The 12,727-nt window shown below is 35.9% G+C and overlaps 1 protein-coding gene across 1 annotated transcript; it reads right to left on the reverse strand.

Annotated features, from left to right (window-relative positions):
* Window positions 1-10,167: 10,167 nt before the first annotated feature.
* On the reverse strand, window positions 10,168-11,932 carry LOC108368093 (uncharacterized). Its single transcript, XM_017622857.1, has 3 exons — window positions 11,459-11,932; window positions 10,949-11,389; window positions 10,168-10,890 (listed from the first exon to the last, which is right to left on the reverse strand). The coding sequence occupies exons 2-3, from the start codon at window positions 11,102-11,104 to the stop codon at window positions 10,273-10,275; spliced, it is 774 nt and encodes a 257-aa protein (XP_017478346.1). The 5' UTR covers window positions 11,105-11,389; window positions 11,459-11,932; the 3' UTR covers window positions 10,168-10,272.
* Between the last annotated feature and the right edge of the window lie 795 nt (window positions 11,933-12,727).

The raw sequence follows: 12,727 nt of genomic DNA on the forward strand, positions 1-12,727 counted from the left end.
TTTTCTGGGCGGGGCAAGATTGCAACGCTAGAACGTAGACGCCTTAATTAAATAAATACTACAATCATTTATAAGTTTAAACAAATGCTATCATACATACCAGCGGCTCTAAAGATTTGCTCTCCAATTAATTTCATTGTTTCCTGATTTAAATTTTTCAATAAGAAATACATATGTATATAAGTATGAGTGTACACATCAGTTATCTGTTTTGCTTTCTTCATACATTTTCCAAAAACACAAAATTATGTTGAAGAAGGTGCGTATAGCTCTCCTATCAATTAAAAAGAATACTCCTGGATTGCTCGCTTAGGAGACATCGATTTTTGCTCCTAAGCGAGTAATAACGGAGTACAAAACCAACAAATCTCGCTTATACCTCCGAAATCATGTATCCCGGAGGATACTTTTATTGCTCACTTGGGAGATCTCCCATTATACTCCTAAGTGAGTAATACAGGAGTGCAAAACCGACTAATCTCGCTTATTGCTCCCAAATCATGCCTCAGGGAGCATTCTTTAATAGCTAGCTTACGAGATGTCCCTATTGACTCCTAAACGATTAATAAGGGAGTAAAAAGTCCACAAATCTCTCTTATTGATCCGAAATCAGGTCAAGGGGAGTACTCTTTTATTCCTCACTTAGGGAGATCTCCATTCAAGTTCTAGTGGGTAATACCATACTCATGGAGAAAAATTAGAGTTATTGGAAAAGGTTGTGTGGCAACTCCCATACAAATTGATTTTTCTATGCTGCATATCTCTGGAGGTGTTTATTGCACAGGACTGGAACTTGGCACCGAGATGTGTATACAAAATTAATTCCATACTCATGGAGAAGAATTTGCGTTATTCGAAAAGGGGACATGGTTCCTGCCGTACAAATTTACTGTTTTTTACTGCTTATCTCTAGAGGTGTTCATGGTAGAGTACTGGGACTTGGTACTGGGGTATGTAAAATCAATTTAAATTCATGGAAGAAGATTAGGGTTATAAGAAAAAGGGGCGTGGCACTTCCAGTACAAATTTACTTTTTCTTGCCACATATCCCTGGAAGTGTTTTTGGAAGAATACTGGAACTTGGTATGGAATTGTGTATACAAAATGTATCAATTTCTCATGGCAAAAATGTTAGTTATTAAAAAAGGAGGCATGTCGCCTCCCATACATACTAACAACTTCTTAATACATATCTCTGGAAGGATAAAAAATCTCTCGAAGTATTTTAAATTTGTTATGGAGATTTATTTTATAAGTGCCGTACTGACAGAATAAATTTCATTAAATGGAAAAGGGAGAGCCGGGTTCGGCCTTATAATCTTAAGCTCTCTTGAGGCATTTGCTACAGTAATGAGAAGTGGTATTTTACCGAGGCCAGGTTACGTAATTTGAGTTGGAGATATTAGAACTCGCCGTGGCACCTCCAAGAAGGTTACACGTTCACGCGTCGTATACCTGGAAACATTTTAAGGTAAACATAGAGGGATTGATATCTTTCGTATGCCTAGCGCGCAGACGAGATTTTATAATTTCATAGTTTTAAACGGCTTAAATACCTTAACTCGCTTAAAAAATAACGAGCTATAACGAAATGGGCACAGAAATAAAATCTAACATCATTAAGTTATTTTTCATATTTGTATAAAAGCGCGGGGTGAAACCCGCGGGTATAAGCTAGTATAAGTATAAATGATGCAAACGTGCCTCGCGTAACTACATCCATTCGTACATATCGCACACCGTCTTCAAAAGAGTCACAAATCAAAATTTGGCATTTTTGAAATTATGCGCGAAAAATGTACACAGAGCTTTTATTTACCTTTCAGCAAAAGCTGGAGCAAATGTTTGTTATAATTTGTTAAAAAAATCTAAGGTAAAGTCGCCCTTGCCCATATGGTTAGCATGTGCTACGAAATAGTTTTTCGCATTTTCTGACGAACGTATTATTTTGAGTTGTGACTCTTTTGAAGACGGTGTGCGATATGTACATATGTTTGTATGGATATATTTATGATGAAGCAAAGGGGCTTCGTTGATGTACTGATGGGCATATGTATGTACTTATGGACACCAATGTTTTCATATATGTACATATGTTTGAATGATTGTATATATATTTGTATGTATGTACATATGTTTGTGTACATGTATATATGCACATATGTAGTACAAACGAAAACAAATCTAATAAGCTGCTCTTTGATATAAATGCGAACTGTACTGATTGTCAAAAATTATGTGTTTGTTGTACATTTAATAATGTTTGTCATTGTGCGTGTAATTTTCTAGAGTAGTTTTGTGTCTTCGTATTAACTCGTCCTTCGTTGGTACACTCTTACCTTGTTTATACCAACACATAGAGCGCTTTGACCCAGTTCGCTGTGATTCAAAACGGAAGCATAAACCAAATTTCAATACGCTGCGAAATTCAAAAGTGTATTGACTCGAATCGGTTTTCAAATCGCTTTTTTATTTCTCACATCGGTTAGAAAACAGGTATAAACACATCACTCATTTGACGCGAAGTGAAAAAAGGCTGATTTTCTTTATACATCACCTTTTAAATTTGAATTATTATTATAACAAATTTGAATTCTTGTTCGCTTCCATTTCGGTCCACCGCGCAAGTTAATTATTTAAGAAATATCGAATAAAAATAACAAACTTTTTTTTAGTTTTGAATACGGTTTCAGCGAGTGCGCTGTAACCATACAGGTATAAATGCTGGAAAGAAATATGTGTTGAGTCAAATCATCTTTTTGTTAATGCGGTTCTTGAGTAGGTATAAACAAGGTATCTGATGAACATACATACATATGTGAGGATGATAGCAAGGCCAACTTATATAAGGTAGTGTTACAGGAGCAGTTGAAATTTTCGCCCGATGTTTCTTAAAGAAAGCCATAAACGTAGCGACCGTTGGTTCAACTGGGTGTTGTTTTCCTCTAGATTGCACCGTTTGTGGGCCTATTGAATGAATTTATGACTTGGTTGTATGAAAGATCAAAAAATTTGGATTTTCTGGCAAGTTGTACAACTTATCGCTACAATAATGGCCATGTTGTACAAACTCATTTAATTTGCGTTTATTTTGTACAATAAATAACCGAAATGGATAACTCAGCCGAAATAGGTACGTGCTTTCGTTGAATTTTAAAAATGTAAGCCGAAACTATGAAATTGTAAAAACTATGAATGGCAAAACGTCCAACTTGATTGCGGATTGATTTGAACCAACGTTTTCGGCTTGCATTATGTCAAAAGGATGTGTTTGTTGTAATTCATTCCGTCATTTACTACCATTATGCGTAGGGCAATTCATGAAATCATTTCATGCGTTTGAGTAGAAACTGATACTACGTTTATACGCATGCATAAGTCGCCTTAATTCATTTCGCCGCGATTCAAAACATATGTATAAACTGAATTTCTATTCGCTTTGAAAGAGCGAAGTCTTTTGGCTCACACTCCATTTCAAATCGGTAGTTTATTTCTCCAGACAGTTAGAAAGAGTGTATAAACACCGCTCTCAGTCAAAGCGAATTGGAGATCAGCTCTTCCGCTCAAATTCCAAATAATCGCATCAGTATTTAAAAGCTGATTAATAATAATCGTTCTTTTTCTTTGCCACGATTTTATAATGCGGAATAAAACTAGATTTTTATCACTTTCCATTATGTTAACTTATAAAATGTCAAATGAAAACAGCTAATTTTGTTTGCTTTTAAAGATGGTTACTTTGATGCCGATATATACTACGTTTATACGCACAGAATAATCGACTTAATTGAAAGCGCATTGACACCGTACACATTTCGCTCNTCAAAAATTATGTGTTTGTTGTACATTTAATAATGTTTGTCATTGTGCGTGTAATTTTCTAGAGTAGTTTTGTGTCTTCGTATTAACTCGTCCTTCGTTGGTACACTCTTACCTTGTTTATACCAACACATAGAGCGCTTTGACCCAGTTCGCTGTGATTCAAAACGGAAGCATAAACCAAATTTCAATACGCTGCGAAATTCAAAAGTGTATTGACTCGAATCGGTTTTCAAATCGCTTTTTTATTTCTCACATCGGTTAGAAAACAGGTATAAACACATCACTCATTTGACGCGAAGTGAAAAAAGGCTGATTTTCTTTATACATCACCTTTTAAATTTGAATTATTATTATAACAAATTTGAATTCTTGTTCGCTTCCATTTCGGTCCACCGCGCAAGTTAATTATTTAAGAAATATCGAATAAAAATAACAAACTTTTTTTTAGTTTTGAATACGGTTTCAGCGAGTGCGCTGTAACCATACAGGTATAAATGCTGGAAAGAAATATGTGTTGAGTCAAATCATCTTTTTGTTAATGCGGTTCTTGAGTAGGTATAAACAAGGTATCTGATGAACATACATACATATGTGAGGATGATAGCAAGGCCAACTTATATAAGGTAGTGTTACAGGAGCAGTTGAAATTTTCGCCCGATGTTTCTTAAAGAAAGCCATAAACGTAGCGACCGTTGGTTCAACTGGGTGTTGTTTTCCTCTAGATTGCACCGTTTGTGGGCCTATTGAATGAATTTATGACTTGGTTGTATGAAAGATCAAAAAATTTGGATTTTCTGGCAAGTTGTACAACTTATCGCTACAATAATGGCCATGTTGTACAAACTCATTTAATTTGCGTTTATTTTGTACAATAAATAACCGAAATGGATAACTCAGCCGAAATAGGTACGTGCTTTCGTTGAATTTTAAAAATGTAAGCCGAAACTATGAAATTGTAAAAACTATGAATGGCAAAACGTCCAACTTGATTGCGGATTGATTTGAACCAACGTTTTCGGCTTGCATTATGTCAAAAGGATGTGTTTGTTGTAATTCATTCCGTCATTTACTACCATTATGCGTAGGGCAATTCATGAAATCATTTCATGCGTTTGAGTAGAAACTGATACTACGTTTATACGCATGCATAAGTCGCCTTAATTCATTTCGCCGCGATTCAAAACATATGTATAAACTGAATTTCTATTCGCTTTGAAAGAGCGAAGTCTTTTGGCTCACACTCCATTTCAAATCGGTAGTTTATTTCTCCAGACAGTTAGAAAGAGTGTATAAACACCGCTCTCAGTCAAAGCGAATTGGAGATCAGCTCTTCCGCTCAAATTCCAAATAATCGCATCAGTATTTAAAAGCTGATTAATAATAATCGTTCTTTTTCTTTGCCACGATTTTATAATGCGGAATAAAACTAGATTTTTATCACTTTCCATTATGTTAACTTATAAAATGTCAAATGAAAACAGCTAATTTTGTTTGCTTTTAAAGATGGTTACTTTGATGCCGATATATACTACGTTTATACGCACAGAATAATCGACTTAATTGAAAGCGCATTGACACCGTACACATTTCGCTCTAGTGTTTATACTTACGGCTTTATTACTACGTTTATACGCATGCATAAGTCGCTTTAATTCATTTCGCCGCGATTCAAAACATATGTAATTCCGGTAAGTAACATAAAATAATGTCAGGAGCAGGTAATAATGTACCTTTGTACTATTTAGCGCGTCATTGGTCGGTAACAAGAGCAACTTAAATTTAAATCTATTAAATACATTCTAGCGTGTCTCAGTCCTTTGCCCACAAAAGCGGCTATAACTTTTTTTTCTATTCAAAACAGTAAGAGTGGCACATTTCTGAAATCTTTATTAAATGAGCAATTTTTTTATGTAATGTAAAGTTATAGCTCAGCACGTTTTTTTTCACCAGAGATAGTCAAAGTTGGGGAAGAAAATATCAAAAAGATAAAAATCCCAAAATAGTCCTTATTTTATGATGGTTCCCTAATATATTTTAACTACATTGCATTTGAGTATGGAGAAGCAACTATCTGGAAGTATTTTACATAAAAAATTTACTAAGTATAGTCTGGTTTGTAGATGCAGTTACAGAAAATACATGAAAAGGCACGATTTTTTTAAATTAAAATTAATGTAAATATTTCAAAAGCGGTGACACTTTTACCTGAAAATTTTTGGTTTATCAGAGAGCTCACCTCCCCACCTACCTTCCCCTAAAGTTTGGCAGGTTACTTCAGGGACACCCTGTATACCTATGTATATATGCATATATTTATATATTGCTATGTATACTACTTTATGTCAAATGTATTAGGGCCCGAAGGACTCACCCACTGTTGCATCAGGCTTTAGTTGGGCACTGCTGTTGTTGCTGCTGCTGTTGTTGTTAATGGTGGTGATACGGCTGCTGCTTATGTGGCTGCCTTTGTTGTACTGCGGCTGCTGCTGTGGCAGCCGTTGTTTTTGTTGCTTGTTGTCGCTGCTGGTGTGGAAGTTGTTGTGGCACGTTGTAGGCGCGCGGATGTTGCGCGTTCGATGATGCGTGGCTGCTGCGGTGCAGTCGGGGCGGTCGTAGGTCCGTTTCTGTTGTGGCACTCGTGTTGTTCGTGATTGCGCGTTCGATGCTGGCGCGCTGCTTTAGGTGCGCGGCTAGAATGGCGCCCGTGTTGCGTGCCGTAGGTGCGCGGTCGTATGGTGCTGCTCTGGGGCCAGCCGTGTTGCGCGTAATTTCGCGGTGTTGCGCGTCGTAGGTGCGCGCTCGTATGATGCTGTTGTGGGCCAGCCGTGTTGCGCCGTTGTGCGTGCGCAGCTGTCGTACCAGCTATCGGTTTCCTGTGAGCAACAAAGAGCAATATATATATATATTCAAAAATAATTCCTTCAGTGTGGCGCTTTTTTAAACACTCCAAAACCAATGCAATTTTATGAACTTCTATGTGAGTTTCGGTTGCACTTCCCACGTTTAATAATATAGAGGCATAACTCAAACTTACGTTTTAGAAGATTTCATCACACAATTAAGGCTCTGGCACATGTAGCTTTCGCGTCGTTTTGGCGTTGTTTCAGTTTGACAGCAACGCAAGTAGCGCAAGTGTTTGCTACAATGAATGCTCTGACAGCAAATGGTTTTAGTTTTTGAATCTGAATTTTACGATTGAAAAACATTCAAACATTTTGAAAATGGAAGCATTTGGTCGTCGCGGTCCTTATTCGTTTTTTCTTTACACGATTTTGTGTGTTTATTAGTAAAAAGTGAATAATTACATTAAGGCAGTGTCAACGCGCGAAAAACGGCCAGAGTTAACCAGCGTTCGTGTTTCTGTGGTGTCAGCGTTGCCTATGAGAACTGCTTCATATAAACGTATGTATTTATCTTAGCTGTCAAAGCAAAACCAACGCCAAATCAGCACGAATGCTGTATGTGCCAGAGCCTTTAATAAGCTTGATAAGGAGAATATGTTATGTCTAACAGATAACTAAACTTCTCAGAAAGGCGAAGATATGTGTCTTTTTGTCTGCCTTTTGCATACCCACGGTACGAATTTGCTAAACTTTAATAACGTTTTCCCCCAAAGTTGAAAGTTGTGAGTATCTCGCTGTATTATTAAACGTGCGACTTGGTTTTTGGAGTTTCAGCCACTTATCTTTTATCCTCGATTAGGCCAGCCGCTCCCCGTAAAGTTCCGATCGCTGCTGCTGGAGGCGGTACTCTACTGTCGTTGATGGTCGGTGTAGTATCTGGGATAGCAGTCGCTGATGTGGTAGAGTATATCAAATATGTGTACAAATCCGAGTACTTGGAAGATTTGCCTTTTGGGTCAATATTGGTTAGTTTTTAGTTTTTTTTTTCATTTTAACACAGTATTTATTTTAATACTAAACGTGTGTTCAAAAGATGTATTTTCACCACAACTTAAATTAGCTCACGCGCGTTTACACGGTGTTCTATGTCGAAACTTTTCTTTAATTGCCGCAAAATATCACTTAACACATTTAATTTCTAAGTCCGACACTTGACCAAAAGGCTACAGAACTTTTTGCTTTTTCACTTTCACTGTTGAATTTCACGCAAGATAAAAATATGGCGACTGTGGGGTTGCCAGCAGGTTTTTATACCTTTGCACTGCGGGAAATTAGATATCCCCTTTGGAAGAATAACGGGCACTACGTCATTTGGACTGGTTCCGTTATTCTTCCTATTGGAATTTGCTGTAATGCAAAGAGGAATGTCAATTGTCGATTGGTGAACAACCATTCAATAGCTTTGTTTCATCACTGGCCGCCTTCACAGGATAGAATTTGTTTGCTGTTCAGCTGTCAGCTTGGTTGCTAGATTTAAGTTATATCAGGCCAATATTTGTCTGAGCTTTTACATCTTGAAATCAGCGTTTGGAAATAATTTTACCGGACTTAACCACAAAAAGAAATTTTTGAAAATTGGCTAGTTTACCTCCAAGAACAAACTAACAAGCTCATGATATAATTTCTCACAGGTATTGTCCTCCCAGAGAGTTTTGTTTCAACATTCGTGCTGCCTTATTTTCATTTCGACGTATTTCAATATTGATTCTTTCCTTTTTAGTTGCCCTCGCTTTTTGTGTTTGCTTCATCTGATTTTTATAAATATTGAAAACAAGAGGAAGAACGTTTGAAATAAAGTTAGCAATAAAAATTGTGAATTTTTTTACTAGAAAACAGTATATTTTTTAGCTTTTGCCAATTAAATTAGTTCTCTGAAAGAAGGTTTGTTAAAAAAATACGTGAACATATATGGCCCTTACAGTAAAGCAGATCGGAAATGCGCTCTCCGGGAAGACAACACCAATAATCACTTACCATGAAAACGGCTCAACTTATGCTTCTATGTCGAAATATCGATAATGTTTCCGCCAGAAGGTTTTCGTGCAAAGAAAAACGTAGCTGTCAAACTAGTAAGTTATCGCCATAGATGCCAAGATATAAGCCCTGATATGTATTACTCTCTACATTCTAACCTACGTGTCAGGATATGCGTTCCATCCTGAGGAGACGGGCAGTTACAGGCAATTGTCACAAACTATCACCAGCCGCCGCGGGAAAGCGTTTATTGCCAAAAAGCAGTAACCAACCAAACTTGCCGTCCGCAAGGAAACACAGCTATCGTCAAAATGGCAGACCTTCCATTCAGTTTTAGCGTTGCCTTACGCTCTAGAAAAATATTAGATGGTGAAATTTCGGTGGGGTGCGATAAAGCCATGCGAGATAACGCCATATGGCCTTATCACTCAATTCAAAGAGAGATAAAGCCATATTCGCGCCAAAATTTCTGTATGGCTTTATTTCCAATTTCAAAGAGCGATAAGGCCATATGGCGTTATCTCGTATGGCTTTATCTCTCATGTGATTTTCCCTTTTACGGAATATTTTCTGCTCTATATGCATTCAAGAAGGTGTAAGCATTCTGTAAAAGGGAAAAATCGGTGACATGTCATAGTCCCAACTGGCAAAATCCGGTGGGGTGCGATAAAGCCATGCGAGATAACGCCATATGGCCTTATCACTCAATTCAAAGAGAGATAAAGCCATATTCGCGCCAAAATTTCTGTATGGCTTTATTTCCAATTTCAAAGAGCGATAAGGCCATATGGCGTTATCTCGTATGGCTTTATCTCTCATGTGATTTTCCCTTTTACGGAATATTTTCTGCTCTATATGCATTCAAGAAGGTGTAAGCATTCTGTAAAAGGGAAAAATCGGTGACATGTCATAGTCCCAACTGGCAAAATCCCAAGTAAAAAAATTGGGATTATGACACTCCCCTTGCAGTGTCATAATCCCAATTTTTTTACTTGGGACTATGACACGCAGGCTGGGTGTCATAATCCCAAATAAAAATTAGACAAAATCCCAAGTTAAAAAAAGTAACAAATTTTTTTTTGCACATTTCGTAAAAGGGAAACCAGCTCAAAGGTGTCAAAATCCCAATTGGGAGTATGACACTCCCTCTGCAGTGTCATATTCCCAAGTAAAAAAATTGGGATTATGACACTGCAGGGGAGTGTCATAATCCCAATTTTTTTACTTGGGATTTTGCCCCTTGGGATTTTGTCATGGCACCGAAAAATCATTAGTTTTTCTTCTTGCAATGAAAAGTAATGATATTTCCCTTTTACAGAAATGTGAAATACATTTGAAAAGCTAACGATTTTACAGAATTTGCCACTGACCATTTTGTAAAAAAACAAACTTTCAGTTTCTTAATATTTATTTAAAGATAATAAAGTAAACACAAGTATAACATTAAAAGAAAAACATTATTCCAACAAACAAATCAAACAACATGAAAACCAAAAATTACGTGTAACAAAAAATTAAACACTATTTCAATATAGTTCTAGGTATATAATAACATATGAGTTTAATTGTATTATTAACAAAATATTTGTTTTGCTTCTTTTATTATACTGCGACAAATTGGGCACAATGTTTGTACGCCCTTTAATTTGCTGTTTTCTTCCATTTTTTGAAAGCATGTTTGACAAACTTTATAATGATGACATGGGTCGAACAAGAGTTCCCTTTCCCTTTCGCAGCAAATTACGCATAACAATATCATATTTTGTTGCGTTTGTATATGATCTGTACAATGTTGATCTTCATTACTGTCGTCGTCGTCTTCATAATCATCATCGGAACTATGGATTTCATTGACGAATTTTTCTGCAAGTATGCAGTTTTCCATTTTAGAAAACTGACTGAGAATTTCCATCAAAGATATTTTATTGTTTTTTAATAAGTCTAGCCGTTTTTTAATAAATTTGTCGCGAACTTTATTGCCGAATGGTTTTGATTTATATAGATTCGTACAACCAGAAATAGATTTTGAATAATCCATGGATTTTACAAAATCTAATTCGAAAAGGGTTTCTAGGAAGTTGTAAAACGTGCCTCGTTTTGGAAGTTTCATATTCAATCTGCTATGGAAACCTTCAGCAGAATTACTTGTCCTGACAGGTTCTTTATACACTGAAAAGTTTACAGGTTTTTCCTAAAACAATAAAATTTCATAAAATTATATATGTATATGTAATTTAGTTTTCTCTCACTTTTTTCATCCATTGTCGCTCGAAGTAATTTATAAATGGTTTAAAGAAGCTTTCTGTATTATTTGATGCATTAACAAATTTTACATCCATAGCATCTTGTTTTAAAATGCTATAGGCTTCTATAATATTAGCCGGTTTCAATAATGGTAGATACATAAATTTGGAAAATAGGTTTTTGGCATTTTTATCTCTGTTCAATTTAGCTGTGAATCCAGGAATTTGCGTAACTTTCCGTCAAAGAGCATTCGTGTAGTGAAACCAACATCCAACCGTTTTCACTGTTGGGTATACGCTTTTAAAAGCATTACATAAACTGCATTCAAAATCAGTGATTACTGACGTCGGCTTCAAATCGATGACATTTGATTGCAAATATTGCAAAACATGTTTATATGCAGATTCTGACTTATGAGACATTAAAATATATATGAACGGATATGCCTGAAAAATAATGAAAAATGATCGAGTTATTTTAAGATAAATAATAAATTTTAATTTTAAAGTTCTCACATGGTCTGCGTGAATAATGTGAATTATAAGCAATTGCTTATATTTCTTTGAAATAGGTACTATGTTAAATGTTCCATCAACTATATAATTACGTTGTTCCATGTGGTTCCTTCCTTTAATAGCATTAGAAATGGTAGGAGACACAAATAATGAGTAGGCAAAATTTTCTTCTACTATAGTGTCAATATAAAATTTGTCATTTTCCTCATATCTGGACATTGTGAATTTTGATGCAACTTCAATAATTTCTTCAAAAGTCATCGGATTTTTTGGATAGTTTTCTTGTTTTATATGAATCAAATGCCTACGCATTTTACCGAACTCCACTGAATGTGATGTTTCCTTATATTTTTTACATTGTGCATCAAATATATCTCGCACACTTGAACGTTTTAATGACGATGCACTCATCACTTCAGTTTTTATCGAATTTATTAATTTTAATTTATCAATTAAGGCACTTTGTTCCCCATGATTGTGGCCGTTCTTGACACTTTTCTCTGTTTTACGGCAAAATCTTGTGCTATTAAATTCAATGGCAACTACAGCTGAACAGTTATCCACATAACAATAATAATATTTAACATTTTTATTCATATATTTATATTTGAAAATTTGATTTTCTTTTTCAATTAATAATAAAGAACTGTTTTTCCTAAAACCTGGAATCAACTTATATTCAAAAATTATTTCTTGATTTTCCATTTTAATCAAAGCACAAAACACGTGGATTATGAAAATATGCAATTTGACAATATGCAATATGACATTGATTAAGAAAGTTGCCAGGTGAAATGAATAACAATTAAATGCACATTCACAATGACAAATAAATTCATATGAGAGATAAGGCCATATGGCTTTAACTCACAATTGACAAAAAAAAAATATGGCATTATCTCTCAATACGAAGCGTGATAATGCCATATGGCTTTACCTCGCAATTGGATGGGAGATAGAGCCATATGGCGTTATCTCGCATGGCTTTATCGCACCCCACCGAAATTTCTGATGCGTTACCGGGTGCACCATAGGCCGAAGAATAAAATGCTTAAGTTTTTTGGTGCGGCAAACAGTAACCCATGACAAACCTGCTTCACTTCACGACTCGTCACAGGAAAAGGGTTAACTGTATTCTTCAAGGTGGTAAAATCATAGTAACGTAGGGCACGACGCAAAGTCTTTAGCCGGGCAAAAAAAGTTTACTACCCCGTAGTTGCCTAATAAGTTTATTTCTATGATACGGAACCATTGAAATGAACGCTTATA

Source organism: Rhagoletis zephyria, unplaced genomic scaffold (assembly GCF_001687245.7).
Source record: "Rhagoletis zephyria isolate East Lansing unplaced genomic scaffold, Rhagoletis_zephyria_1.1 Rzeph_scaffold_02950, whole genome shotgun sequence".
NCBI lineage: Eukaryota > Metazoa > Arthropoda > Insecta > Diptera > Tephritidae > Rhagoletis > Rhagoletis zephyria.